Source organism: Dunckerocampus dactyliophorus, chromosome 18 (assembly GCF_027744805.1).
Source record: "Dunckerocampus dactyliophorus isolate RoL2022-P2 chromosome 18, RoL_Ddac_1.1, whole genome shotgun sequence".
Classification (NCBI taxonomy): Eukaryota; Metazoa; Chordata; class Actinopteri; order Syngnathiformes; family Syngnathidae; genus Dunckerocampus; species Dunckerocampus dactyliophorus.
The window spans coordinates 18,479,656-18,507,315 of record NC_072836.1 but is presented as its reverse complement, the minus strand read 5'-3'; the positions used below and the strand labels follow the sequence as shown (position 1 = coordinate 18,507,315).

The following is a 27,660-nucleotide window of genomic DNA, read 5'->3' as shown; positions in this document are numbered from 1 at the left end:
GAACAACAACTTCAAATACTACTCAAGTGAAGTTGCAGACAGCAAAGGGTACCCTTGATCTGAGCCATGCACGTATACTTGTAGTATTTAAATATATCGCAAGCCTCAAAGCCTCGTCTGCGTCATGTCTTTTGATGGTCTCTGTAATTAAGTGTAATTAATCACAAAAACATCAAAACGACTCACCCTCACCAATGTTTCCCACATTTGGTTGCTATGGTTACATTCCATTTCAAAATAAAGCTCTGGCATCTGCGCCAAAGGATTCTGAGGAAGTCTAAAGTCAGCCAAAAAGACACAAAATGGCTCATTAAAAAGAAACGCTGTAAATCATTTCCTGTGCTTTGAGTGCTGCTGGCGATGATGTGAACGTGACAGTTTATCTACACGATTTACGCTTGGGAGAGTGCGGGGATGGAAGCAAACACAGCCCATAACACTCCGACTTGTCCAGACCTGAGCTGAGGGCTTACGTACGGGCGTGTACAAGACGTCGGCGCTCTCCTTTCTCCACACGACAGGCCCTGAGGCTCATTTCATCACTTTCCGCCATTGTTTCTCCGATTAGACGGCAACTGTTGCGGACCCCTCCGCTCGAGCAAAATCTTGCCGCTGGAATTCCAGTTATCAGAAAGCATGATTGAAATTCCTGTGGGGGAATAAGCCTGAAAACCAGTGGGGAGTGGACTCTCCCTCTCTGTGTGTGCGTGTGCGTGTGCGTGTGCGTGTGAGCCCCACCTATAAGCAGAGAGAGGCAGGATGCAGGTTTCTCTTCTACTGCCCAGCCTGTAGATCCCAGGTGAGAAGTCTCCACTCCCAGCAGCTCCCACACCCTGCGTCCTTGCATCCTGCTCAGGACACATGTTCCGTGTAAGAGAACACACTGGGCAGGCATTCATGCGTCAACAGCGTGTTTGCTGCAACACTCCACTTTAAAACAAGGTAAGTGTCATACCTTTGGTATTTCTACATCATAGAAAAGTTGCATTCACACGATAACAATGCTCCATTTTGACTGAGATGGTCAAGAGCGGTATTAAACTAGTAATATGCTTTTTATTTATTATGTTTATTATTATTACAGGAGGTATTTCTAACATTTTGGCCTTTTCATGGAGCTAAAGCACATACAATTAATAAATAATCAATGTAATGCCCCCGACGTCCCTGAACGCACCTCGCGCTCTCGTCCATGCTATTCACTTGCTACTCCGCCAAGAAGCGCGTGCCACGTTCACAGGCGACATCGAGCGGGGTCTTAACCTGCCGTCCGCCCGACACACAGCTGCAGATATCTGCTGGAGAAGAGAGGACAGCATCCCACTGTTGCAGCTCACGTTGTCTCTCTTTAAATATAAGACATTTAAGACGTTTGAGGAGAAAAAAATCCGCCATTTGGGTCGCCGCATGTGACTGATGGGTGACGGCGGGTCCCGCAAACCAAAGCAGCCGAGAACCGCTGATTTAAAGCAGTTCCCTGAAACGTCATGTCTCCTCTCTGAAGTGTCAAATTTGACAGTGCGCGTCATATCACGGCAGCGACGATGCAAATAAGTGTCACATTAAAATGTGACACTTGAAACAAAGGCTGTGTTATGAGCTGAGAGGAAGCGATGGTCTCCAATCAGGGCTGAACATCTCTCCTCGGTCTCTGCGTGAATAAATCCATCTTGTCCGGATCCTCGTTTTACAGCGCAGTTTCCTTTCTGTCCTCATGTTAAGCACCAATTGTTCTAAACTCCTTTGGCGGCCCTTGCTTGTTCTGACATGTTTATGTCCTCCCCCTCGCCTGCTGCCTTTTCTGGTAACTGTCAAAGCGTTCTTCAAGTCTGTGTTGCACGACATGAACAAAAAGACTGAGACATACCGTCAGTGGATTAATGACGACACGTTTACACGCCAACGATGGCTTTCTGAGTACACATGATACCGTTCCTCTAAAACCTTCAAAACAAAAGCATGCCAGGCCACGAGTTGGCCATGTGGCATATATGTGGATTTAGGAGTTTCCACGGTGGAAGCATAGCACGCAATGAACGCTACTACAATGCGGTGGGCCACCATTTTTCTTCTGGTTGCGGCATGCCCGTGTCCTCTACTTCCACAAGTGCTTTCATTACTCAGTCTTCCAACACGGAACAGATTCCAACACTGCCAAAACAGTCCCTGTTAATACAAGTGTGCAAAAACAACTGATAATACTAATAATGATACTAATACACGTCTTTGAAAACACTGAAAATAATATGATGGAAGTGATGTCATAGCCCTGATGACATGTTTGATATCTTTGTGACTTGATATGAATAAAGGTAGTTGTGCTGAGAGGAACTGCTCATTTTGTCCACAAAGGAAGACAAGACTGAAATGGTTGTAATGAGAGAGACCACTGGTATGTAACCACTTTTAGATGGAAATACGGATCCTTTCACGCAGTAACTCCACATATCAGCTACACTGACGCTATGCAATAACCATATACAAAAAAATCAATAAAAATAGCTGTGGAGCAAAGCAACACTATGTACACAAATGACATTTATTTCTTATCATTTGTAGTGACAATAATTGGGCATTGCTTTACATTTTAAGAGTTGAGAAATATTATTTAAGAAATAACTTGCTTTAATACAATAACAATTCAAAAGTATCGGTATCGCCGATACCAGCCATGTCGGATCGGAAAGGAAATCAGTGGTATCCACATTACTATGTGTTTGTGTACAGTACAGTGGCTATATTGTCGTCACTGACACCTAGTGGTCAGTGTAGAGTACTACACATCGCAATGTTTTTGAATGCGTCTTCTGAATGCCTTATATTTGTATTTTACTTCGTTTAGCCATTTTTATGCTTAAAAATGCTTCCATTTGGGCAAAAATATGTAATATTTGCTTAAATAAAAACTACTAATAGGCCGTATTCAACCACAAAACAGCATGATTTATTCATGAATATCATTTTGGAGTGTTCTGTCTCATCCTGTGGTTAAGGGAATTGAATGTGCTCATTGCAGGCTGAAAAACTGCAAAAATCTTGAGACACACAACGAGGGACTAGAATGAGTCTATCCTTTTTCCCAAAGGAGCACAAGTTGACAATCCCCGTCCTCCTCTTCTATGCCGCCCTCCCAAGTTTATGTCATTCAACACCAGAAAAGACCACCACTAACTACACGGGCCAGAAGGTTGTTGCAGGCTGTGGAGAAGGCCTAAATGTTCTCTACAGGTTCCTGTGTGACCGCAAAGCAGCATGGGGCATCGTCCTGGAGACCCTGGCCGCCTCTGGCTTCCTCTTCAGTGTGCTCCTCCTGCTTGGCCTCCTTATCTGGTCCCTGTGGATCTACATCTCCATCCAGCACCAGCGCAGCAACATAGGAGGCACGGTGGCCTGCATGTCCTTGTTCCTGTTATCCACAGCCGGCATCTTCGCTACCACCTTCTCCTTCATCGTCAGTCTCAGCCCTGACACGTGCCCCGCCAGGCTCTTCCTATTCGGGGTCGTCTTCTCGCTGGCCTTCTCCTGCCTGCTGGCTCGCTGCCTCGCTTTGCTTGGCTTTGCCGCCGCTCGAGGTTGGGGAGAGGCCGGCATGGCTGTGGGGCTCTTCATCGTGCAGGTGATCATCGCCACAGAGTGGCTGATCCTGGTCTTGGTGAGGGATGAGATGCCCTGTCATTACAGCCAAGAGGAGTTCGTCATGCTGCAGATCTACGTCTTGTGCCTCCTGGCCATCAGCTTGATCCTCTCCGCACACTTCCTGTGCCGCTCCTGCTTCACGTACAGCTACAACTATGCCGGCGCCACCCACCAGCAGAGCCGGCAACAGGCCGTGCTCCTCTTCCTCACGCTGTCGCTCTCCGCCGGCATCTGGGTGGTGTGGATCACGATGCTCAGCAGGGGGAACACTCTGTTGGGCCGTCAGCCACAATGGGACGACCCGGTGCTCGCCCTGACCCTGGTCGCCAACGGCTGGGTGTTGCTGATGGGACACGGCTTGTCGCAGATGGCCTTCCTCTGCAGGGGGGAGGCCAAGTCTAAGGAGATCCCTCTGAGCTTCGCAGGCTGGACCACCCCCAGTGTCGACATCGCGGACCCGAACGACCCCAAGGAGGGACAAGAGAACGGAAGCTTCGAGAACGAGGCGGACAGCAGAAGAGGTGAGATGCAAGTTCTAACCACCATGGAATTAAAACATTAGAAAAGTCCACTTTCAAAAACACATCTCCATTTTTACAACCTACTGTAGTTCTTTATCATGCATTTGTATCCATTTTTTATGGGGGGTGAAATGTTTTTACAAAATGAAATACATCAAAATGGCCACAGCTTCCTTTCACGTTTCAATATCACTTCAGTATTTTTTTCTCTCACATTTCTAAACACTTTCAAAGTTCAAAGTTCGTTTTACTGATCAATCTACTAAGTTGGGCACAAGACATTAAGCGTATTCACTCTCACCGTGCCTCTTGGCACCGTTCAGCTGTAGCGTTTTTGTATCCTCGTTAAAACTTGTTCCCTCTGCCGTCGTCGTCCTCCTCCTTGAACCGAAGATCCATCTAGCCGGTTAGCAAGCAGCTCACACAGTTAGCTAGGGACTATTGACCACAACAGGAAACACAAGGACATTGACTGACAATGGTCTACAGCCAATCAGGACGCAGGGCTCTCCCTTAGCCAATAAGGACTGTTGGCTCTATTTCAGCCGGATATTGTCTACTGTGGGTTCCTAATATGCTCCTACAGGCACGTAAAAGGTGGAGACACTTCAACTCTCACATGAGTATCCAACACCCTCTAGTGGTAGCAGTAGTAAATACAACAACAGGGTACACCACAAGGACGCAGCGCGTGTTCATACGGTGTTAAAAAAAACCCCGAAAAATTGCACTTGAAAAAATCGGCCAAACAGAATCCACAAAAAGGTGAACCGCGATGTAGCTTGTCGATGAAGGAAATTTCCGTTGACAGCCGTCCAATATTTATATTATGTAATTTTAAAAGAATAAATTCAAAATGACATTTACTCTTTCTTGCTAAATGTATTTGTTTATAGAGTTTTATTTTTGTTGTTGTCAAACCCCTCAAAATATTTCACCTCAAATTCCTTGAGTGTAAATTTGCCGCTAAAACAATACAAAGTGCAAATGATGATAATCAAATGTCACGATGAGGCGATTATACGTTTACATGGATTCATAGTTACAGGGTAACCATGACCGCAATGTGGCCATCGGTGAAAACAAGCTTTTAGAGCGCCCAATTAGCTTAACGTGCAGCAGCTTCAGAAGATAAAGAAAAACAAAACTGTGATATTGCCAGGATGCAGATACACAATAACACACGTTGTTAAATGAATAGCTTACCTTAATTTGGGTAGAAATGTTGATACTGCTCTCGTATTGGATCGCAGTACACCTAATAAAGAGTCTGCTGAGTCACTACAGAGTTAATTGTATCATGTTTCTCCCTCCAGGCCGGCGGGCTGATCCATCGCTACAATCACCGTATGAAGCTGAATTCTCCATGACTGTGAGTGATAAACCTTCGGGGTTAACCTTCTCTCGTGCACTTAAACACTGTGACCTTTCCCTTGTCAAGTCACGCTGTACGCTTCACGACAGCGCGATTTATCAAGTGTTAATTACACTCATATTTTATACACTCTCTGTGTGTGTTGCAGGAAATTGACCCCAATAAAGATTACAGCATTCCTCGCCCTCAGACCACCAACTATGGAGAACCATATGATGATTATTATGGACCCTTTTGAAGCACAAGAAACTCATGCTCGGAATACATGTCATGTAAATATGTGTGATTTCGGATCAGAAATGTATTTTAAGTCTATATGTTGCTACAAAGCAGTCATCTAGGACAAGCGGAATAGCAGATGGATGGATGGATGGATGGGAGCAGCGATCTTTCAGCCAACAAAGCAACTCAAGAAAACTGAATTTAAAAATAAGAGTACAGTAAGACCCCCTTACTTACGCAACACAAACCAGCAGAAGACTCCTACGTCACTCACGGTGCAACCAAAAATGAATAATGTGCAACACACAAAGTAACTGCACCACACGGACTACGAGGGTTTCGGAGTAAACATTGACGTGCAAAACAATACATGCATTTATGACCCGCGAGGCATGCTGGGTAACTGTTGGGGTCGTGTGCACATGGGCTTCTGATACATGCATGGTCTGTGGTACAGTTACATTGTGTGTTACTTCTGTGATTGTACTGCACCGTGGGGGAGGTAGGCTGGTGTGTGACATGCCAAGTAGGGGCGGGTATGTCAAGGCGACACATAAATACAGGATTCCCCACAAAAAATGTTTTTTGATTAAACGTGGGGATCCACTGTATATTAAATGTATCATATTGGTAATATTTTTAAGTCACTCTGGTAAAAAAACACAAATATTGTAGGCACTAATGTATTTTTTGGGGGTTAAAAAACAATGTTAAGTGCACTTTAAAGCAGGGGTCCCTAACCACCAGGAGGCCACGGAAAAACTTCAGGCACAGACTTTTTCTTTTTAAGATTTAAAAAAAACAAAAAAACATAATAGTAAATAACTACGTACTGTAATATAAAAAATTTCCAAAAATTACATTCTCATATTGGCTATTTTTTCTAAATATTTCATTTCTATGCTACTAAAATGACATTTTTTCTAATTAGAATTCCTAATGTTACAAGTTTATACTCATAAAATAGTGACAATTTTTCTCACGAGAATTTTTATTTTTTTAATATTTCAAATATTTCACCTTATTCTCTGAAAATTACAGCTTTTTTCTCCCCCTATTTCAACTTTCTTCTGGTAAATTAATTTTCTGACGGCTAATTTTCCGAAAATAACTTTCTTCTTTGTTTCCTATATTATGCAACCTTTATTCTACTAAAATGACATTATTTTCCTCAAATTATGACTTTCTCTTTCGATTACAAACGGTTTTTTTGTAATAATTACTGCACATTTTTTGCTGGGTTTTTTTGGTCTTAAAATACATTTTTTTAATCCAACAAGTGGGGGGAGCACTGCTTTAAAGGGGTACGCTGCCCCACGTGGTGACGCCCACGCTCGCCTACATGGAAGCGTGAATTGGTGGACGTCGACTGCACGTCCAGCAATAAAGTGTCATTAAAAATAAGTACAATACAGTCTTAGAATTGACATCGTTCCAGCTAGAACGCTCCTGATGTTGCATTCAGCTGCAACTGTCGCTGAAAAGTGTGTTTTAAGGAACAAAGCAACCCTGAGGTGATGGAGGAGGTGTGAAACTGTCAATCAGAAGGTGACAAAACTGCTTAGCGGAGACATGAGAAGGGATGGCAAAGCAATAGCTGGAAGGGCAGAGGAGGAAGATTATGTATCAGGCTCACGCCATCACCGGTAACATCTTCATATTCAAAGTTCCAGGGCAGTTCCCGGTCTCTGCTGGTGTGAGGCTTCATTTAAAGCAGGGGTGTCCAAACTATTTCCGAGGGCAGTGAAGAAAAGGAAGGGACATTTTGATATTTTGTAAAGCAACACATGTAGATATGCTAAGAAGTTATATATTTCAAGAAAACATCTGATTTCATGTATGTGAAATGCTACTAAAATTGTTTATTCTTGTAAAATTGCAACCATTTTTTCTCGTTAAAACTTAATATTTTGACTTTATTCTCGGAAAGTCGCAGCTTGTTCCTGCCATGTCCGCTCTTTTTTCATTTCCAATTACAGTCGTGGAAAAAATGATTAGACCAGTTTATTGATCCATTTTAATTCCTGATACAACTAAAGGCATATTTGTTTGGACAAATAACAAAAATAGCTCATAAGAGTTGGTTTTTTTGGCGGTACAATGCTACAGCTATTCACTCTTAAGAGCTATATTTGTTCTGTTTGTCCAAATGTACCTTTAGCTGTACCAGGCATTCAAATCTTTTTTTCCCATGACTGTATTTTAACTTTCCTATTGTAAATTGTCTTTTTTGTACTTTATTAAAAGTAATATAACTTTTTCCCCATAAATGCGACTTTTGTCTCACATATGACTTCAAAAGCTATTACGACTTTTGAAATAATTCAACTTGATGCTACTAAAATGACATTTTATTCACCCTCCGAATATGACTTTATTCTCTTAAAATGTCTAATATTTTACAAATGTCAACTTTATTCTTGTACATTTCCGTCTCGTAATATTAGGACTTTATTCCCATAATATTTGGACTTTTATGACGAACATAACTACTTTCCCCCAACCTAATTCTCCAAAAATTACAACTTCATTCTTTGTTTGAAAAAAGTAACCTTTTTTTTCTTAAATATTTCAACTTTTTGCTATATGTGTATGTGAACTTCTCATGGAGACGAATAAAGTGAGTTTATTCTTCTAAAATTGTGACTTTTCCCCCTTAATATTGACCTTCTCTTTTTTCTTTTAATTCAACAAAATATTTCAACTTTCCCCATCCCAATTTTCCTACATTGTTTTTTTCTTTGTCCTTTTATTTCTTATGACTTAAAAAAAACTCTTTTTCTAATATTTCAACTTTATGCTATTAAAGTTCCAATATACTGTATTACGTCATAACGTGAGTTTATTCTTGTAAAATTGCGACTTTTCTCAATATTTTGACATCATCATAAAAATGTCTGCTTTTGTTTTAATAACATTAAACAATACTTTCTTCTTGTACATTTTCTTCTCGTAACATTAGGACTTTATTCCCATATTTGAACTTAAGCTTCCCCCCCCCCCAACCTAATTTTCCAAAAATGACAACTTTTTTTGTTCCCTTCTTGTTACGACTTCCAAAAGTAACGCCTTTGTCTTTTAATATTTCAACTTTCTGCTGCTAAAACGTTGTTCCATGTTTGTTGCATCGAAGCTTCCTCCGCCCCAAACATACACCAAGTGTGCACATAGGGCAGTGAAGCAATGAAACCACCAGGGGCACTGTTTGCACACCAATAGGAGGCGCCACGAGGGCCGCGTTTAAACACCACCATATGCAGCGCGATCAACCATCAAACCATCAAACCTCTTTCGCTGATTGTCATCTCATCGCCCAAGTAAGTTCCTGATAATGTGCTTCATTTCTCCCTGCTACGGTCGCCACCGGCATCTGCAAAGGTCAATTCATTACGTTTCACACCCACCCTCCCCTTATCAAACAAATCCAGTTTGCCCCTCCAATCAGCGAGAGCATTGCCATCTAATTGTCAATTGTGCTCTCGTGCATTAGCGCAATTAGCCGCCATACAAGGCTCCCCGCCACATCCGACCCATTTGCAGCCATTAGCACCGCATGCAATTAAAGATGATTTCCAGATAGATGCAGTAAGACTGAGAATGAGCTGTAGATTTGGCAGGGAGGACTAAAGTCAAGAGAGACGAGTTGGATTAATTGCGCGATGGCGGTCGCCATATATCAGCACGAGTCACGCGGGAAACGTTCACAAACGTGATTTATGCGCGTAATCCGAAGATTGCAGGACCCCCCTTTTATCTCTGGCGCATGAAAAACAGCCTCCTCACACACAAACGAGAGAGTCCAACCACCCCCAGATAAAACGGCAGGAAGCAATCACTCATATCCACAGAACGGTATAAAAACCAAACAGTTTATTATATACATTCAATAATAATGATGGAGAATAAACAGAAGGCCGATACAAGGATGGCAAAAGAAACCGTTACATAGTGTAAAGAAAAGCCACTTTGTCAAATGAGCATTTGGAACAGAAAAGGGGCCACATGCAATCCACACTTCATCCCCGTTCGCCTTGACGTGAGCACAGCGCAGGGACTCGGGGGGTTGAGAGTTCACCGAGGACGAGTCGCGACCCAGCTGTGGGCTACCTCTGGCGTCTTGTCACCAAATGATGTGTTTCACTCGTCAAACGACATTCCCTCCACGGAAAAAGTGTAGGAGTTGAAAAAGTAAGACGCCGCTGTCATCTTCTGTTTTTTTGTTTTCTTGTTATGTTTTCACTGACAGGCAAAAAGTGGAAGTGTCCCACAGTGGGCTTGCCTCACCACTGTTATCACTTTCATTACAAAAGGAAACCCACGGGGGGGGGGGGGGGGGGCGTGGGAGGTGGAAATCCCAAATTAAACTTTCAACATATCTGATATGACTGCTGATTACCATGACGACCTCAGAGGCACACAACAGATAAACCAGATTATTAAATCAGATACAGCCCGGATACTTCTATTTTATTCTTTTTTTAAATTTTTTTTTTTAGAACTTTACTCCCTTGCCATTCTTGTCACCTCCTATCTGGGAACAGTTCCCCCCCCTCCCATCCTCCAGCACAAAGATTTGAAGTCATGCACAAAGGAAAAGCTCTCCATCATCTGCCTCTCCCTCACGAAAGCATGCATAGCAACACTTCTGGTAATACTTGTACGAAGTAATAAGAAGGAAAAAAAAAAAAAAAAAAAAAGAGTGCACCAAAAATACCTACTGCACACGTGTCACAATCATACAAAACATCCTCACAACGTGCTCCACCGTCCACGAGCACCTCCAGAAAGACAAGCGATGATAGGCTTCTTCAAAACAATATTCATGTCTTGTTCCTCCGTCCCAAAAGGAACACGCTGCCTCGTCCCCATGCCTCTTTGGCAACCCCCCTATGCCGAATCAGCATATCCCTCATGACTCCCAACTGCAGGCAAAACCGTTGCGAACGACGTACTGCGCAACCCGCAAGACTGCTGGAAAGCCCGTGTGTGCACCCGGCATGCCTTGCGGACTACGTGAACAAACTTAAGCCTGTGGACTAAAATCATGCGGCTAGTTTTGTTGGCCGGTTTCCAAAAGGGCTGACGACCGTTGAAATGTGTCTGACACAACCATCTAGAAAAATACAGCTTGAACGCGGAGATAAAAAAAACAAACTATAATAACGAGATAAGCACAGACACTCACCCCCCAAAAAACAGAAGGAGAAATACATCAAGTCTAAAAATGTGCTTTCTTCAGAAAACAATCTTTGGAACCAAAAAAGGCAAACAGCAATAACATAGTGAGAGTATATTGAGGTGTGATACATAACAAGACTTGCCAGGCCTCCTTCAAAAACAGCACTACAAAAATGACTATTTGTTGTGTCCAGAAATACTGACAAATAAAAAAAAAGGTCCAAAATATTTGATTTGAAAGGACATGACTGCAATCCAGCATGAGGAGGGACCAAAATGCAGTTGTTGAGCTTCCTATGTCATCCCCGTATGCCTCAGAGGAGAAAGTCTATGAAAAAGTTCTTTTTTGGGGGGGTTGGTGGGTGATGAGCGGGCAAGTAGTGTCGTGTCGGTAGTTCCTCACCGCAAAGCTCCAAACGGGCCCGTCGTCGTTTATGTTTAGTGTTGCTGTGGCAAAGATGAACTGAACCAGACATCAAGGTATGGCAACAAAAACAAGATCAACATAAAACTGAGGTAATGTAGAAGAAAACTTGTTTTTTTTTTCAATTTTTTTTAACATTACGTTTCCTTGCACCCATGGGACGGTGGGGGATCCCAGCATAACTTGAGGGTTTCATGCCATTCATTGTTTTTTGTGTGACTGGGACTATAGTGGTTCCTGTCAGTCAGAAGCTCCCATGTTTCCGTGCCGTCTTAAAAAGAAAAAGAAAAAAATGAATAATAATTCCTACATTTTTTTTATACAGAGGAGATCAGAGTTTGGTTCATGAATGCACTATAGTGCCAAAGCAGAGGGATGTTGCCTTTGTGTCTGTTTTGTATTGGCGATGCAGCTCCACCGCTGAAGGACGCCGTGGGAGTGGGTGCACGCACACTTGAGTGTGGATTTACTAAGGATTTCGACTTTGTAGTGTAGGAAGATCAAGCAGGAACGGTCTCTTTCCTCGCAGATCCAATAGTGTTTCTAAAAAGTTAGCGTTGAGAAATTGTGCCACGTCACACAGACAGAAAGAGTTGGTGATGTGGCAATAAAAAGAAAAAAAGGTGGGGGGAGGCAGGGGGGCAGGGTTGTCACTGTAGTCCAACAGCAGAGAGATGGAAGGGTGCGTCTGCCAAACAATGAGCTTAAAAAAGGCTTCTGGAGAGATGTGAAATTCCTTGGATGTAATTTGTGGCTTTAGTATGGAGCAAACCTACTGTATCCCGCCCGGTATAAACTGGCCTGGAACACACACAAAACATAACAGTGATATAACGGGGTTCCCACTCTGCCATGACATTTTCAGTTGTAACGTCATGTGGATCAATACTAGCGACTCTTTAACTTGCTGGTTTTGTCTGTGGGCCCTAAGCCCTGAACAGGGAAAAATCGCCAAGGCACGAGGTTCTAAGCAACAACAAAGATTGACAATCAATTTCACATGCTGTTGTGCAAATGGAATAGGTGGACAGCAAGACATGCCCAATAATAATAATAATATAATAATAATAATAATAATAATAATAATAATAATAATAATAAATATTTTTTGAGCAGTGTATTTGTGTAGCTGTAGCATAGAAAACCTGTTTATGCCTTTCTAAATACAATTTTTGACATTATTAGAGCTCTCCAGACATGAAATAACACCCCTATAGTCACCTTGACACTGACATTACCCAGTATAGTAGATAGAATCATAGCAAATAAGCCATTTAAGACATAAACAAGACTCATACTCGTGTGTGTTTCAATGAATGTCTTCTGGATGTGTGGACATGAAGTGATGTCAGGGATTCAGGGTTGAGTATTAGCTGGAGTTTGGCCACAACAGTAGCCCGTGTTATTATGATGATGATGATTAAGACTATTATTATTGCGATATTATTGTGACATAAATAACTATACAACAATAAAAGTTGGTGATCAAGTCTGGTGCGTGTTACTAGTGACACCTAGCGGCCAGGGTAGATGACAGTTCAGTTCATCAAAGTCTTGCATTGCCTCAAACTGTATTTGCATTTTAGTTCATTTCCAAAAAAAAGTATTTTTTATTTATTTTTTTGACTAATGATAGGCTGCAGTCAATAGCAAAACAGCAATGACATATTAATTAATTTGTGAAAAACCGCGATAGAGTGAGGGAGTGATGATGGAGTGAGGGGTGACTATATATGCATATTCGAGCAAATTTGACATTTTTTTTGCCTAAATTAAGCACTTTCAAGCATAAAAACGGCTAGATGAACTAAAATACAAATATAAGGCATTCAAAGAGGCTGTGATATGTACTATTCTGCACTGATCACTAGGTGTCAGTAATGTTACTGTAATGTTCCATGAGACACACAAGCACCAGACTCAGTTTGACTTATCTCAAAACAGGCACAATAATCCCTAACACGGGCTACTGTTGTGGCTGTAACCTAAAACTCCACACAAAAACCCTGACGTCACTTCCTGTTCGCACCCCACCCCAGAACACATGTACAGCAACACATGTACAGCAACACACACAAGCATGAATCTTATGTAAGTCTTAAATGTCTTATTTTCTCTTATTATGTCTGCTATATAGGGTAATATGAGTGTAAAGGTAAATATAGGGGTGTTATTCCATGTCTAGAGGGCTCTAATAATGTTAAAAAATGTATTTAGAAGGTCGTAAACATGTTTTCTGTGCACAAAAACATTAAACTTTTAAATAAGAAATCAGACTTCGCAGAAATTCACTTATCATGGTCGAGTCTGCAACCATCGCGATAAACGAGGGATTACTTCAAAAGAAGAGCTTTCTCCCTATAGAATTAATCTATACCATACTCATGCAGGCTGTGATTGTATGGGTTCTCTCACCATGGCTCCCACTCCGTAGGCTGCAGCAGCTGGGGCTAAAGCATGATAAGGATCTGCCGTGTAAACCCGTCCGTAACTGGAAGCACAAAATCCAAATGATTTGGGATATGTCGACTATACGTGTGGGTTTAGCACTGCCATGCATCAAAGATACAGATCAGCTCAATGACAAACACAATTAAAACTGCAGATGATGGTCTCCATGTTGCGGCATATTTCACTTATTTTCACTTCCTGCAGGAGCGATAGCTCAGTAGCGTCCTTTGCCAAATTCTATTATCATTCTTCCCTCCGCACTGGAACGCCACAAAGTCCCCCGTCTGTCTGAGCGGGCTGCATCTCAAGCAGCTCTGCAGTACGGTGTGCCATGCTTGCTTGCTGTTGTGTGTCCTCACCTGTCACTGTATGCGGCAGCTGCGGCGGTTGCTCCGGTTACGGCCGCAGGCTGAGCGTAGCGATAGGCAGCGGCGGCGGCGGCGGCAGCAGCAGGATAGCCCCCCTAGAGACACACATACACACACACACACGGAGACCACAACTAACTAAAGGGTGTCTCATGGGAAGGACTACTGGACTACAGTGTGCAACATATATAAGACAGTATTATGTGATATTAGACTCCTTAGCATCAGTAGATTTGTTGTTTTATAGACGCCTATATAATGTATTAGTCTCTAAGTTAGGATATGGCCAGAAAATACAAAAAAAACATGCAATGAGCGGTGATATTTAGTAACTTTGACGCAGAGGCCTGCCTCTCTTAAAAGTAAATGGAATGGAAGCCTAATTAATGCCATTCCTAATACTCAAAATTAAGAAGTAGGGTCAAAGTTAAATGGCTTCTAATGACTTTGACTGCATTTCCACTACAGAAGACAAATGGCAGGCACATAGAAACCTGACTGTCTAGTCATAAGTGCAAATGATTCAACTAATGAACAGCTGTGTCCGGGGAGGATCAATATTAATACTAGGGCTGTCAAACGATCAACATTTTTTTTCAGATTAATCACAGTTTCCAAATTAATTAATCACGATTCATCACCATTTGCAACTGTGTCTGAGATATGCCCATTTCTACTGTATTTTAGTAACAGAGAATGACAAGACACATTAGATACAGTCAACTCTTGTTTATCGTGGCGATCTGACTGTGATAAGTGAATTTCGGCAAAGTGGGATTCCTTGTTTATAAAATAGGGTTTTCGTAGTTACAGCATAGAAAACCTATTTACAGCCTTTTAAATGCGGGTTTTAACATGATTAGAGCACTGTAGACATGAAATAACACCCCTATAGTCACTTTTACAGTCATATTGCCCAGTATATTAGACATGAAAGAAAATAAGGCAAAAATAAGACAAGACATAAATAAGAATTGCGTTTGGGTGTGTCGCTGTAAATGTGTTCCAATGGCGCAAACAGGAAGTGACGTCTTGGCATAGGTTATGACTGTGTTAGGGACTATTGTGAGATCATTCAAACCTGCAATAAATAATTTCTGTTTATGTGTATTTATGTAAAGACACATGTGAAATAGATTGCAGATTGCAGTAGATTAGCTTGCATTAGATTATGTTTACGTGACAACAACTACAGTTCCCATGATGCTTGGAGTGCAGTAGCAGAAAGTCTGAATTGGACTCTACTAGCCCTAGTCATATGCAATTGTGTTTTGATGTGACAAGTCTTAAGTAACTTTGATCAAATGTAGAATTACTACATACTGTATTCTGCTTGGACATTAACACCGTGGCAGCTGATGAACTCCGACAAAAAAAAAAAAAAAAAAACACATCATGCGCGAGTGACGCTGGGAATGCCGAGTGCAGGTAGGATTGCAAGGATTATACCGTGTGTAAAGCGCTTAATGTGCCTTTCCATTTTACGTGTATTATCATTCACAGTAGCAATGCCATAGCTCACATAGATTGACTTATGACTGCCCTCTTACCGCGAGATAGCTTTTTCCTAAATGCAAAATTACCTTCAAAATTTTAACATAATTAGATAATGAGCTATTGCTGTTAAGGTGTTATTTTTGACAGCCCTAGTGTATACTACAAATCTTTGAGAAAAGAGCATTGGTTATCATTGTCATGTGGATTCAGTGGACAGAGCAAAGAAAACAGAGGGGCAGACTTGGAAAAAGGATCACACTCACAAAAGCGCGCGCGTGCGCGCACACACACACACACACACACACACACACACACACACACACACACACACACACACACACACACAGGCCTATGCTGACACTGAAAATCATCTCCCCACACCGACTCTGCATGCGTGACCCATGTTACGATTCAAACCTATTCGGAACACACGACAAACGTCTGCAATTGTTGAACCTAATCGGACCAGAAACGCACAGCGCACCAGAACACCTCGGTCTTACGGAGGTGAGGTGAAGAGGATTGGGTTATTCATGGGACAGCAAGGCCTTCTGGGTGAGTGGAAGGAGTGGAGGACAGGGAGGACTGTTAGCAGAAACACAGCTTGTCCACATGCAACTGCACATGCTTCAGTAACCATCAGAAAGAGACCGTGTTCTCCATTTGAACTTGAGGCCCGTGTGAGCATCTCACACCGCAGGAAACCACACCCTGCTGTGAACGTAACCTCCTATTTCATAGGAAGGACAGAAAAACTTTTGCATTTAAACTATCATTTGCTTTTAAATTTTGACAAAAGAGATCAGGCTCTCTTTTTAACAAACAGTGAGAAAATAAATGCTATTTAGTAGTTTAGTAGAGAAACAAAGCCCTTCCCCACAATTGAAAAAAGTGCATATTTCAGTGAGTTAGTAAAAAAAAAAAAGCACAATTGGAAGCAGTGGAACATCTACTAAAAGACAACATGTTCCAGACCAGATCAGAAGGTGACTGTAAGGTCATAGGAGGGAGTACAGGAAAGCAATGCACACTGTGGGTTTGATGTTCAGTTGTCCCTACCTGAGGCAATCTGGGACTAATGACTGAGTCCTGAAACACTAGTCTATAGAGAGAACAGAAACAACTGTTGTCAACCCGGATACACACGCACACACTTTTTGTTCACACACCCGCCGACAGGTGAGCACACACCGCTTCATCCGCCCACAGAGCAGCACTTGTAGTGGTGTTCGGACACGCAAATTCTTTCATTTTATTCTCTTAATCAGTTTATCCTCGTTTGACCTGAGCTGGAGTCAAATTTCAGGATTTCCCACGGCTGCAGCCCCAGAAAAAAAAATGCTAATAGAGTCTTTCAAATGAGTTAGGAGTGGGATCGTGCTGTGCTTTGCGCTAGTTCACCGCAGCATTGTCCACCGAGTACGCAGGCAGCTCTGTGTTGCGAATGACAGGACGAACATGCTGAATCACACCCAGAGGGAAAGAGCAGGAAGAAGCTGTGAGGGGAGGGGAGCAGAGCGTGTGCTGGTGGGAGGTGAGGTTACTTACATATAAGTCTGCAGCGCCGTAAAACCCATCCTGATACACCACACTGAGAGAGAGGCAGAACACGGGGAGACAGAGAGGAGGCATGTGGAGATAGATGGAGGGGTGCAAAAACAAGAGTGGTGCACAATCCCAAAAAACCATGGTGGATGAGAGAGAGAGAGAGAGGGAGAGAGAGAGAGAGAGAAAGAGAGAGAGAGAGAGAGAGAGAGAGAGAGAGAGAGAGAGACAGAGAGAGTTATTTCACACCCATGCAGCATGCAGAAGAACTATACTTTCATTTACAAAACGCAATTTGTAGAAGACCTGAACAAGCTGTTCTTATACTCCACATCAATAGCGGGCAGCGGAGGACTACAAAGGTCAGGTAGATTATTCTAAAGCAGGGGTGTACAAAGTTTTTCCACTAAGGGTCACATACTGAAGACTAAAAAAGGACCACTTGGATATTTTGTAAACCAACACATGTAAATATGCTAAGATGTTACATATACTTGAAGAAAAAACTGCATCCGTGCTTCGTGACACAGGTGAAACGCCTATTATTCTTATTATTATTATGAAATTCGGTCTTTGCTCTTTTTTCCCCAGTTTTAATGTTTTATTTTTACATTTTCTAAATATTTCAATTTCCTTAATTCTTCTCTTAAACAATCTTTGTGATTTTTTTTTTAAATGATGACTTTATTCCCATAATATATTACAAACTTTTCACCAACCTAATTTTCCAATATGACAACTTTGTTTTGTTTTGTTTGTCACATTGCCCTGCGATTGGCTGGCGACCAGTCCAGGGTGTACCCCGCCTCTCGCCCAAAGTCAGCTGGGATAGGCTCCAGCATACCCCCACGACTCTAATTAGGATAAGTGGCATAGAAAACGGATGGATGGATGAATGTTTGTCATATTACCACTTTAAAAAAACAACAACACCATGCTACTAAAATTACATTATTTTTCCTCATCATGAGTTTATTCTCCCAAAATGGCCACTTTATTCTCGTTAAAGTACTTTTCTGTCTTTTTTCTTTAATATTTCAACTTTATCATACTAAAATTACATGATTTGTCCTCATGATATTACTTTTTCCCATTAGATTACAAAATGTACCTCTTAATATTTCCACTTAATTCTTGTAAAATTGCTACTTATTTTTAAAGTTGTTTCTTTTTAAGTTTCTTGTTATGGACCCTTTGAACACCCCTGTTCTAAAGCTTCCCCAAGGTCACACTTTTGAGCAGCAACTGAATGATGGCAAGTGAGTGCATAAAATTCCATTTCCTCTAGCTGAACGGGGCTACTGGTGCTGAAGATCTACAGCAGCTCCAGAATATTGTTCTTGCGTCAGTGGCTTGAAGTGGAACAATGTTATGAGATTGAGCTTGTTCAGGTGTTTACAAATTGTCCTTAAAAGCTCCAACCAAAACATTCAACACATAATGCATAACAACTCATGGGACCCATAGTTTACACACGCAAACGGAAACAAAATTGCAGTTAAGTTGTTGCCTGGCTGTAACAAAACGAAGGCCACTTTTAAGAGGAAATGATGTCTGAGTGGTGGCTATGTGGAATTGACTTGGAGAGGATATTTCCATCTTGTTAAACTAAACGTAAATGTTATCTTCAACAGCCACAAGGGCATTAAGCAGTCAGTTGTGCTTTGATTGCTATATCTGAGCAGTCACACACCCTTTAGGCAGCCATCGCAGCACAGCAACATGCGGAGTGCACATCATGTGGGGGCAGTAAACGTGAATTAGTAGCAAATGCTTCTGCATAATGGCTGCATGTGGCCTGTGTGTGTTCATGCAAATGTACTGATGGCAGTATCTGTATTTATTCAATTCAAGCCTTGGTGGTGCTGTCCAAATCTCTGACTAGCTGCTGGGCCAACTGCCACTCTGATTTCTGAGTGGAGTGTGTTTGGGCATCTGCGTGAGCACAGTTGTTTTAAACAAATGCCTGAGCAAACTCAATTTGGGAAATGAGTTTGGAAATCACATAAACACGTGAGGTCAACAACTTTTGCATGTAGGATGCGTAGTATTCTCACCCGGGGTACGCGGGGATCGCGGGCTGAGGAACAGCCGCTCGCACGGCGCTGTAGACGGGCCGCCCCCGCCCCCGGAGGTGAGCGCCGCGGAATGCAGCTGCCGCCGCCGCCGTCGTGGCCGCTGCCGCTGCTGAAGGGTACGGGAACCCTGGGACTAGAGAGATAGGAAAAGGTGATGTATAGCGATGCAGGAAGGGAGGGAACATATAAATAGACAAGGCACCCTAGCCTAAGGTGAAGTTCAGCTACAGTAAGTAAGAAAGCAAACAGAGAAGGAAAGAGTTATACTATAGCCGTTAGGGTTTCATTTGAATAAGTGTCGGCGGGGACAAGTGCTAAGCAAGCAGTGCATTAATATAAAGTAAAGACTGGAAGGTGTGTATGGCTGTGAATAAGGAATGAGTACAGAAGTTCTCAGTGTGCCTCAGGGAGATGGAGCCTTACCTGCATAGAGCTCTGGTCCGTACACAGCCCCAACCATTGGGCTCAATTTCCACCCTGCTGAAAATCACAGGAGGAGGAGGGCAGAGAGTGAGGGAATAGATGAGGAGGAGCAGTTTATGAAGAGCATAGACACCAAAAGACTAAAGCGTTGAGGATTTGTAGCTGAGCCGGTAACGCAGACAAACTAGTTTGTTTGGATTATGAGACGGGCAAGACAGTGCCTTCATCATTAGTGAGTCAACGTGGTTGTTACCGTAAGGCAGCGTGCTCAGAGCCTCTCCGTTAGGGTAGGGGCTGACCATTTTCTTGTTAGTCATCACCCTGGCAGTGGCGTTATTCACCTGGCAATGGAAGGACACACAGTCAAAGCTGCAGACACAATGATTCGGCAAAGGACATTCAAGTGGGATCAAATGCACATTTCTGTGTTGTGTATTTTTACGCTGATATGTCTGTTCATCATGTGCATCTGTGAAAGTGGTATCTCAGTGCACCTGATGTCTGTGTGTAAAGGTGGGCGGGGACAGCTGCCGGGATTTGGGAGTCGTCATGCAATTAAGAGCGGAGACATGATGATTCACTGCGAGATAGGAGGGCTGCCATTGGCTACGCTGACTACACGGAGAAGAGGACATTTTCGGCAGGCATTAATGCATGCTGCTAGATATTTCAGCCTAATAAGGAGGCTGTCCAATCCAAGATGGCTGATTATCTCGCCGCTTCTCTGAGCTTCAAAGCCTACCCTAATTTATCCTCATCTGCCTTTGATGGGCTTTAAGAGGGGAGAATCCAGCTCTCTGCCCGAGCTCCTAAATCTGGCTGTGCCGCAATCTTAGGATTTATGACCTTTAAGCAAGACGGAGGGGTAGAGTGTGTGCCTGACAAAGAAGGAGAGAGAGAGAGATTGAGGAATGAGAGATCTTGTGTGCTCATAGACGCCACGCTCCCATTTAGAGACCATTAAAGGCTCGACCGCCATCCATATTGCCTCTCTAACTGAGTCATGTTCTTTATCTGCCGAGCTTCATTCACATGGAAACGAGGTTTGCCTCGTATTTCCCTCATTGCAAAGGACAAGGTCAGTGGCGAATGATTCAATTAGCTTAGCTTGGCTAGCTGGCTAATGCAAGTGCTGTAGGCGTTTTGAGTGGCGTAAATGCATTAATGCGGAACATTTTCAATCAATGCAAACTTCCATTCAAGTTGAGATGTTTTATGATAGAGACTAGGAGTTATATGGGAATAATAGTACAGTAATCCCTCGCCATTTTGGTCTTGGAATTTCGCGGCTTCACTGTATCACGGGTTTTCAAAAATATATTTATAAATCGTGCTGTTTCGTGGTTGAACATGGCCAATTATTTGTCAAACACTATGCATATTTAACCAAAGGTTACGCAACTTTTGGTTACATTCAGCATTTTTAAGCATAACAATGGCTAAATGAAGTAAAATACAAATATAAGGCATTCAGAAGATGCATTCAAAGACATTGTGATGATATGTAGTATTCTACCCTGGTCACGAGGTGTCAGTAATGTTACTGTAATGTTCAGTGAGACACATAAGCCTGCTTTCATTGCAGGTATGAATTATCTCACAACAGGTACAATAGTCGCTAACACCTGTAATTTTTGCCTAAATTAAAAATGTTGACACATTTAAATGGCTACATGAACTAAAATACAAATATCAGGTATTCAAAGTCGCTGTTATGGTCACTGGTCAGTAGTTACACTGATGAGACAATAGCCACAGCAGGAAGTTCTGTACAGAACAGGAAGTAAAGAAGAACAAGCAAATCTCACAAAACTAACGTGTGAGACATCTTATATGTCGTATTTTCTTTTATTATGTTTACTATATTGGGTAATACGAGTGTAAAGGTGACTGTAGGGGAGTTATTTAATGTCTAGAGAGATCTAATGATATTAAAACCTCTATTTAGAAGGTTGTAAACAGGTTTTCTATGCTCTAACTACAAAAGTATTACATTTATAATTGGGGAAATTCACTTACCAATTGACCGCGATAAACGAGGGATTACTGTATATCATCATCTATGTCTGTGTAGAATGTAGCTGTGTTTGTTTCATGTGCAATCCATGAAATTGGCTAAAGTGACAGGAAGACATGCAAATCAACAGAGACCAAAATGGAAGGGAAATCTGAAAATGTTAAAGGTTAATAAAACATTCAAACTTTCCTGTCCCCCTTATGCCCTCCCTAGTCCAGCCTGATCAACACACCCAGGACAAAATAAAACCACAATTCCATATTAAACCAAATTTGTGGGGTTTACACACCTCAAATCAAAAACAAACAATACAAGGGAGAGTAAAAGGGGGTGCAAAAACATTTCTTTTACGAAATCAATAATCATATGACACAGAAATTACACGCAGCCAAATATGGGCGCATCACATGACCAAGAGTGAGTAATAAACCAAAAATTATATATATATATATATATTAAAAACAAATAAATAAATCAGCCAATCAGCAAGCGTCGGATGCAGCATAGAGACCAATCAAAACAATCGCAGCACTCCCACGACAAATACATGAGACAAAAATGGAACAGGTGAGTTAAGTGGAAAGGATGCAGGTGAGAAGTATAGAGACAGAGCCAGTCCATACACAAAAATCAGAACAAACTAAGAAAAAAAGGGGTAGGATATTTAAATAAATAACACAAAAAACATGTTTAAATTCAAATGTATACATGAAGGTGCATCATTCAAATAAAGCCATTAGATTTGGTGACCATTCTCCTCAAAATCTCATGGTGGGTTGAGAAACAGAGCACCAACGGATGGATGGAATAGAGAGCGAGAGAGATGAGAGACTGAGAACGAGAACCAGAGATAGAGAGAGAGAGAGAGAGAGAGAGAGAGAGAGAGAGAGAGAGAGAGAGAGAGAGAGAGAGAGAGAGAGAGAGAGAGAGAGAGAGAGAGCAAACCTCATTCCCAAGAAGGAGAGAAATCAAATGGACATGGGACACTGTGCCAGGCAAGAGAACTGTGTGTCACAAACTAAGACCAGTTCACTACGACTACCACTACAACTACTAATACACAGACAATTCACTACAAAGAAACCAAACCAAAAGAAGAACACAAAATATCAGCATCAGAGAGACCCCAAAAAACAGCAACGAGAGATGCATGTGGTGATTTGATTAAGGAGCACGAGATGACTTCATCAGTATTCATTCAAGATCATTTTCTCCAAGTCGGATCATTGTTAGTCAAGACATTTTTTATAGAAATATAATTATAACATAAGATCATTTTGATGATCATTTTGTAATATACAGTAATCCCTCGAGACTTTCAACTTTGCAACTTCACTCTCACCGTTTTAAAAACAATGAATAAATCATGCTTTTTCATGGGTCAAATATTAGTAAGAAAAAATGCATATTTGACATATTTCAAGCTTAAAAATAGCTAAATATAAGTACAGTAATTCAGAAGACGCATTCAAAGATGTTATGATGATATGTAATACTCTAGTCAGTAATGTTACTGTAATGTTTGGTGAGACACAAGCACCAGACTTGATCGCCGGAACAACAGGCTTTTATTGCAGGTTTGAATGATCTCACAACAGGCACAGTACTGTAATCCCTGACGCGGGCTACTGTTGCAGCTGTCACTCGCGCCAAGCTAAAACTCAACTCTGAATCCTCGACGTCACTTCCTGTCAACCCCTTAATTATCTACAGGAACACATTTACAGCGACACACACGAGCACAAGTCTTCTTAATTTATTAATTATTATTGGTTATGATTGTTAAATGAATTCATTATGGTGAAAAACCTTGACAATTATTACAATTACCACATTACCTTATCATTTTCCTATGTAATAACTGGTACAGATCACATTTGGAATACAGGAAGTGAATCAATGCAATTGATTTTTGCAATTGATGTGAAACGGATGCGGGCTAGGATTAAATAAGTTTAGCTTCTTCCTACTTCTTTTGGACATGTGGAACCGCGAATGGTACTGTGTGATGTATTCCACTGTAACTTGTATGCATGTTCAAATAAAATTAAACCATACTATGGTAATGGTTATATTGGGTAATACAAGCGTAAAGGTGACTACTGGGGTGTTATTTAATATCTAGAGGGCTCAAATAATGTTAGAAAATGTATTTAGACGGTCATAGACACAGGTTGTCTATGCTCTAACTACAAAAATATTCCATTTATCAATCAGGAATCCTACTTCATGGAAATTAACTTATCATGGTCGGGTCTGGAACCAATTAACCGTGCTAAACCAGGGATTACTGTATATTCCAAAAGGTTAGGACACGACAATTAAATTTTTTCATTAAAATAATAATAATGCAAAAATAAAAGTTTTTTTGGTTGAGGAAAGATACTTATTTGTAGTTTGTTTGCCGCATGCTCCAGGAAATTGGAACAAAGGAATGTTGAAGTTGTTTTCAGAGCATCCCAATGTTAGGTTGGCATGTGGTAACAAATAAACTCTTCCTTATGCATATGAAGGTCAGAAATGTCTTGTGAAAGTCAACATTTTAAAATGTGTCAAACTTACGAGCATGTAAAAAATGCAGGCAGGCCAATAAATGGAAGAAATTGGGGGTCGGCGTTTCGCTGAAAGAAAATCGTACGCAGCTGTGATTTTTATTTAATCAAGAGGATGGGTACTTCGTACACTGATGGATAATTTAGCGGAAAGACTGTGGAAAGCCGTGTCGTTGGACAGAGGAGGGTGATTACATTCGATCATTCCCAGTGAGGTGTTAACGGCATGGTGTGGGGTCGGGCATGTGGAGAAAGTATTGCTGTTACACAATCCAGACAACTGAATGCGGTGTCTCTGTGTGTGCCTGTGGTACCATGTTGTGACTGTAAAATGATACGTACAACAGCTGTCTAGCATGGAAAGTGTGCTTATGCTCCCCCAAATCATAATAGAACAACAGTGGTAGCTTTACAATTGACTGTACGTGTTGATAGAAAAGGCCCGTTTTAGGGGTGAAGTGGAAAGGCGAGCAGTTCAGTGATAAATGTTTGTACACAACTTACCATTGCCGCAGAAACAGCGAGTGGTTACCGTGGAGACTGACAACAACACACAGAAGTCGTCAGGGAAACAGAAAAAAAAATATAATAAATGAAGGAACAAATAATCGAGGCAACAAAAGAAAGCTAGACGTCATAGCCTCACCATCCATGTCAAACAGAAACCTGACAGCAGCAGTGTTAGAGCTCAGAGACAATGAAAGAAGAAGAGAGAAAGAGGAAGGAAAGAGAATCGGAGCCCTCGGTCGTAAAAGAGCTCTGGGCATTACAGTTGATCCCCGCACATTTGAGATTCATGACCCCGCAAATTTGCAGAAAACGCATCCCCATTCAATAGGTAGGAGATAGGAAGCCCACAATTTTTACACGTTTATGTCTTTCTGCGTCACTGATTCGATTTTGTACTTGCTTTGGTGGTCCTTGAAGGCACCATAGTTGTGTTTGGCTACAGAAGCGATAACTATGACAGTCAATCCGCCCTCAAAACTTGCAGGGAGGTGAACACAAGCTAATATAACAGGCCAGTAGTATGGATTATGTAGATGTGGCTTGGAGAAATGCCTGCTAACGCTAGCCTGATGAACCAGGCTCAAGGTGACACTGTGACTGATTCCATCTGTTCATCAATCATCTTACATTTGTGTGTGCTATATGTTTTATACTAAATTTGTGAAGTGTGTAAGCCTTAAACCTGTATTGTGTCGCGAGCGAACAATGGCAATTGAAGAGAAGGGGAGGGTTCTGGAATCTAACGTAATAATTACAACGGTCACTATAAATCGGAAAATGTTAACATCAAGTCAAAAGGAGGGTTTACTTGCAGATTTTCGGCATTCGCTGGTCCCGGAGGTGACCCCTAAGAAGAGCGGGGATCTACTGTAATTACAACAATCAGACCGATGAATGGAAAAAATTCTGCGCTCAAAACAACAATTTGTTAATGGAATATGGAGGGTTGTACCAACTTTGCATTAACCCAGGCTCTGGCGTAGGACAGTGAATGGGTAAAATATAGCAAACAGAAGTAAGATTATAAAAGGTGAACATATGAATGATAGTTATGTACGCAATATCTGAAGTGCTAATTCATCTTGGTACGGTCAAGTAAGCTGGACTTGGAAAATAGTAGCAAGAATGTTCAGTTGTTGCCAGTCACCATAAATAAACGCAAAAAAGAATTTATAGTCAACAAATAAAAGACAAACAATTATAATAAATATGGTAGCAAAGTAGGGTAGTCAGTGGAGTGGAAAGCAAAACAAAAAGACAAAAGTTGACGGGCAATAAAGAGTGGAGAGTTTAGAAGACAGAGTACACCACACAGATAAAGGAAGACAAGGTTGGAAAGGGCAAACTGTATTTTCCCTTTACTTTTCACTTTCTTTCTGATAAAAACACACAGGGACACTCATGTGTCATCCTGTATATGTATCCATTATTATGTTTGTGACAGAAAGCCACAAAAGGGTTAGTAATGATTAAAGGGCAGGGTTCATGTAAGGCCAACCAAAGCTGAAGACCAATTGTACCCTACAGTATGTGGCGATGTGGGGGGGTGGGGGTGTTCTCCACACATACCCATGCAGTGATGATTACACTCACTTCTGAGCCCCAATGGGATGAAATTACGCATGCAGAGCTACACCATTTGTGACACGCAAATGCTTGTGTTCAAATGCCCGATTAAAACTCTGCACTGTGGAGGAGCTGTCACTTCTTGCTATGACTCCATCTCACAGAAGAAGCACCATCACACAACTTAAAGCCCAAGATATGGAACGGGAGTATAAAGGGCTTTAACTCCCCGTGATTTTGGGCTTGTAATAGCTTTTATATGAATGTTCAAGCAGCCTCGCAATCAGCTCAAATTAAGGAGACTAAAGTGATAAAGTGATAGTAATTGGTCACTGCAACAATCAAGCTAAAACGTCAAAAAATATGTTAGGGTTAGCTTGGTTAGATGCAACAGCAATGTGAGGGATGACTCAATAATGTTGGCTTATTTTTGGGGTGCGTTTTTACACACCAGTCAACACAGCTTTTTCTTTTGTTTTTGACTACTTTTGCAACGACTAGGGGTGTCCTTTCTCACTTCTGATACAATACTGATATTGCAGCCTTTAATATAACACAAATCATACACACTTTTATTTTGTGCTGTTGAATATTGGAAAAGCACGAATAATACACACATAATTGTATTACTTATTTTGTAGTGTGGCATGTTAGAAAAGGCTTGATCAAGTGATACTGTATCATTCTTAAAGAAGTCAGACAATAAAACCATACCCCGCTTTGTGAGGTATGGTTTTATCCACAATGTCGGCATAATATAGCGAGGATTGAGGTGCTCAACGAAGCATTTAAACGATGTTAGGGGCTGGCTCTTTTCTGTTACAGCTAATGACTTTCTGATCATGTGTCACATTCTGGCGACACCTAATGATCGGTGTAGAATACTACATTCACAACTAGAATGTTCCTTTGGCCTGGTATTTGTATTTTAGTTTGTTTATCCATTTTTATGATCAATTTAGGCCAAGGACACATACAATTTGCTTAAAGATGCATTTTTTTTACTAATAATATTCTGTATTCAACCATGAAACAGCAATAATTTATTATTTTTTGAAAAACCACAATAGAGGGAGAGATATTCAAACCGCGATGTAGCGAGGGACGACTGTACATAAAATAGAAGAATAGCTGCCCAATTCAGAGACATAAAAGAACTTAGGATCTTCTGTTTACATAATTACTTATGTAAACTATGATAGGGAAGTATTTGTTCCCTTGTCTCTTTAAAATGACGAGCTGATCTTCATGATTCTGTATTTTAAAATAAAAAAAATGGGCCAGGACTGCGTCGTCT

General features: G+C 41.5%; 2 protein-coding genes across 11 annotated transcripts in view; one reads left to right on the top strand and one right to left on the bottom strand.

The window, feature by feature from the left end:
• The first annotated feature begins 473 nt into the window (after nt 1–473).
• LOC129170718 (retinoic acid-induced protein 3) lies at nt 474–8,632 on the top strand. Its single transcript, XM_054758596.1, has 4 exons — nt 474–942; nt 3,017–4,157; nt 5,474–5,529; nt 5,681–8,632. The coding sequence occupies exons 2-4, from the start codon at nt 3,062–3,064 to the stop codon at nt 5,768–5,770; spliced, it is 1,242 nt and encodes a 413-aa protein (XP_054614571.1). The 5' UTR covers nt 474–942; nt 3,017–3,061; the 3' UTR covers nt 5,771–8,632.
• A 977-nt stretch (nt 8,633–9,609) lies between these two features.
• The window catches only part of LOC129170717 (RNA binding protein fox-1 homolog 2-like), a 44,641-nt gene continuing 26,590 nt past the window's right edge, over nt 9,610–27,660 (bottom strand). For 3 of the 10 annotated variants that reach the window (XM_054758585.1, XM_054758588.1, XM_054758589.1), the window contains 7 exons: nt 19,972–20,059; nt 19,719–19,775; nt 19,275–19,428; nt 17,221–17,263; nt 14,167–14,270; nt 13,772–13,847; nt 9,610–12,157 (listed from right to left, as the gene is read on the bottom strand). In XM_054758585.1, coding sequence (XP_054614560.1) covers nt 12,113–12,157; nt 13,772–13,847; nt 14,167–14,270; nt 17,221–17,263; nt 19,275–19,428; nt 19,719–19,775; nt 19,972–20,059 — 567 coding nt within the window. In that variant the 3' untranslated portion in view covers nt 9,610–12,112. Of the gene's footprint in view, nt 12,158–13,771; nt 13,848–14,166; nt 14,271–16,603; nt 16,775–17,220; nt 17,264–19,274; nt 19,429–19,718; nt 19,776–19,971; nt 20,060–27,660 lie in introns of those variants that run through there. The other 7 variants (XM_054758587.1, XM_054758595.1, XM_054758586.1 and 4 more) reach the window with 7 other exon arrangements.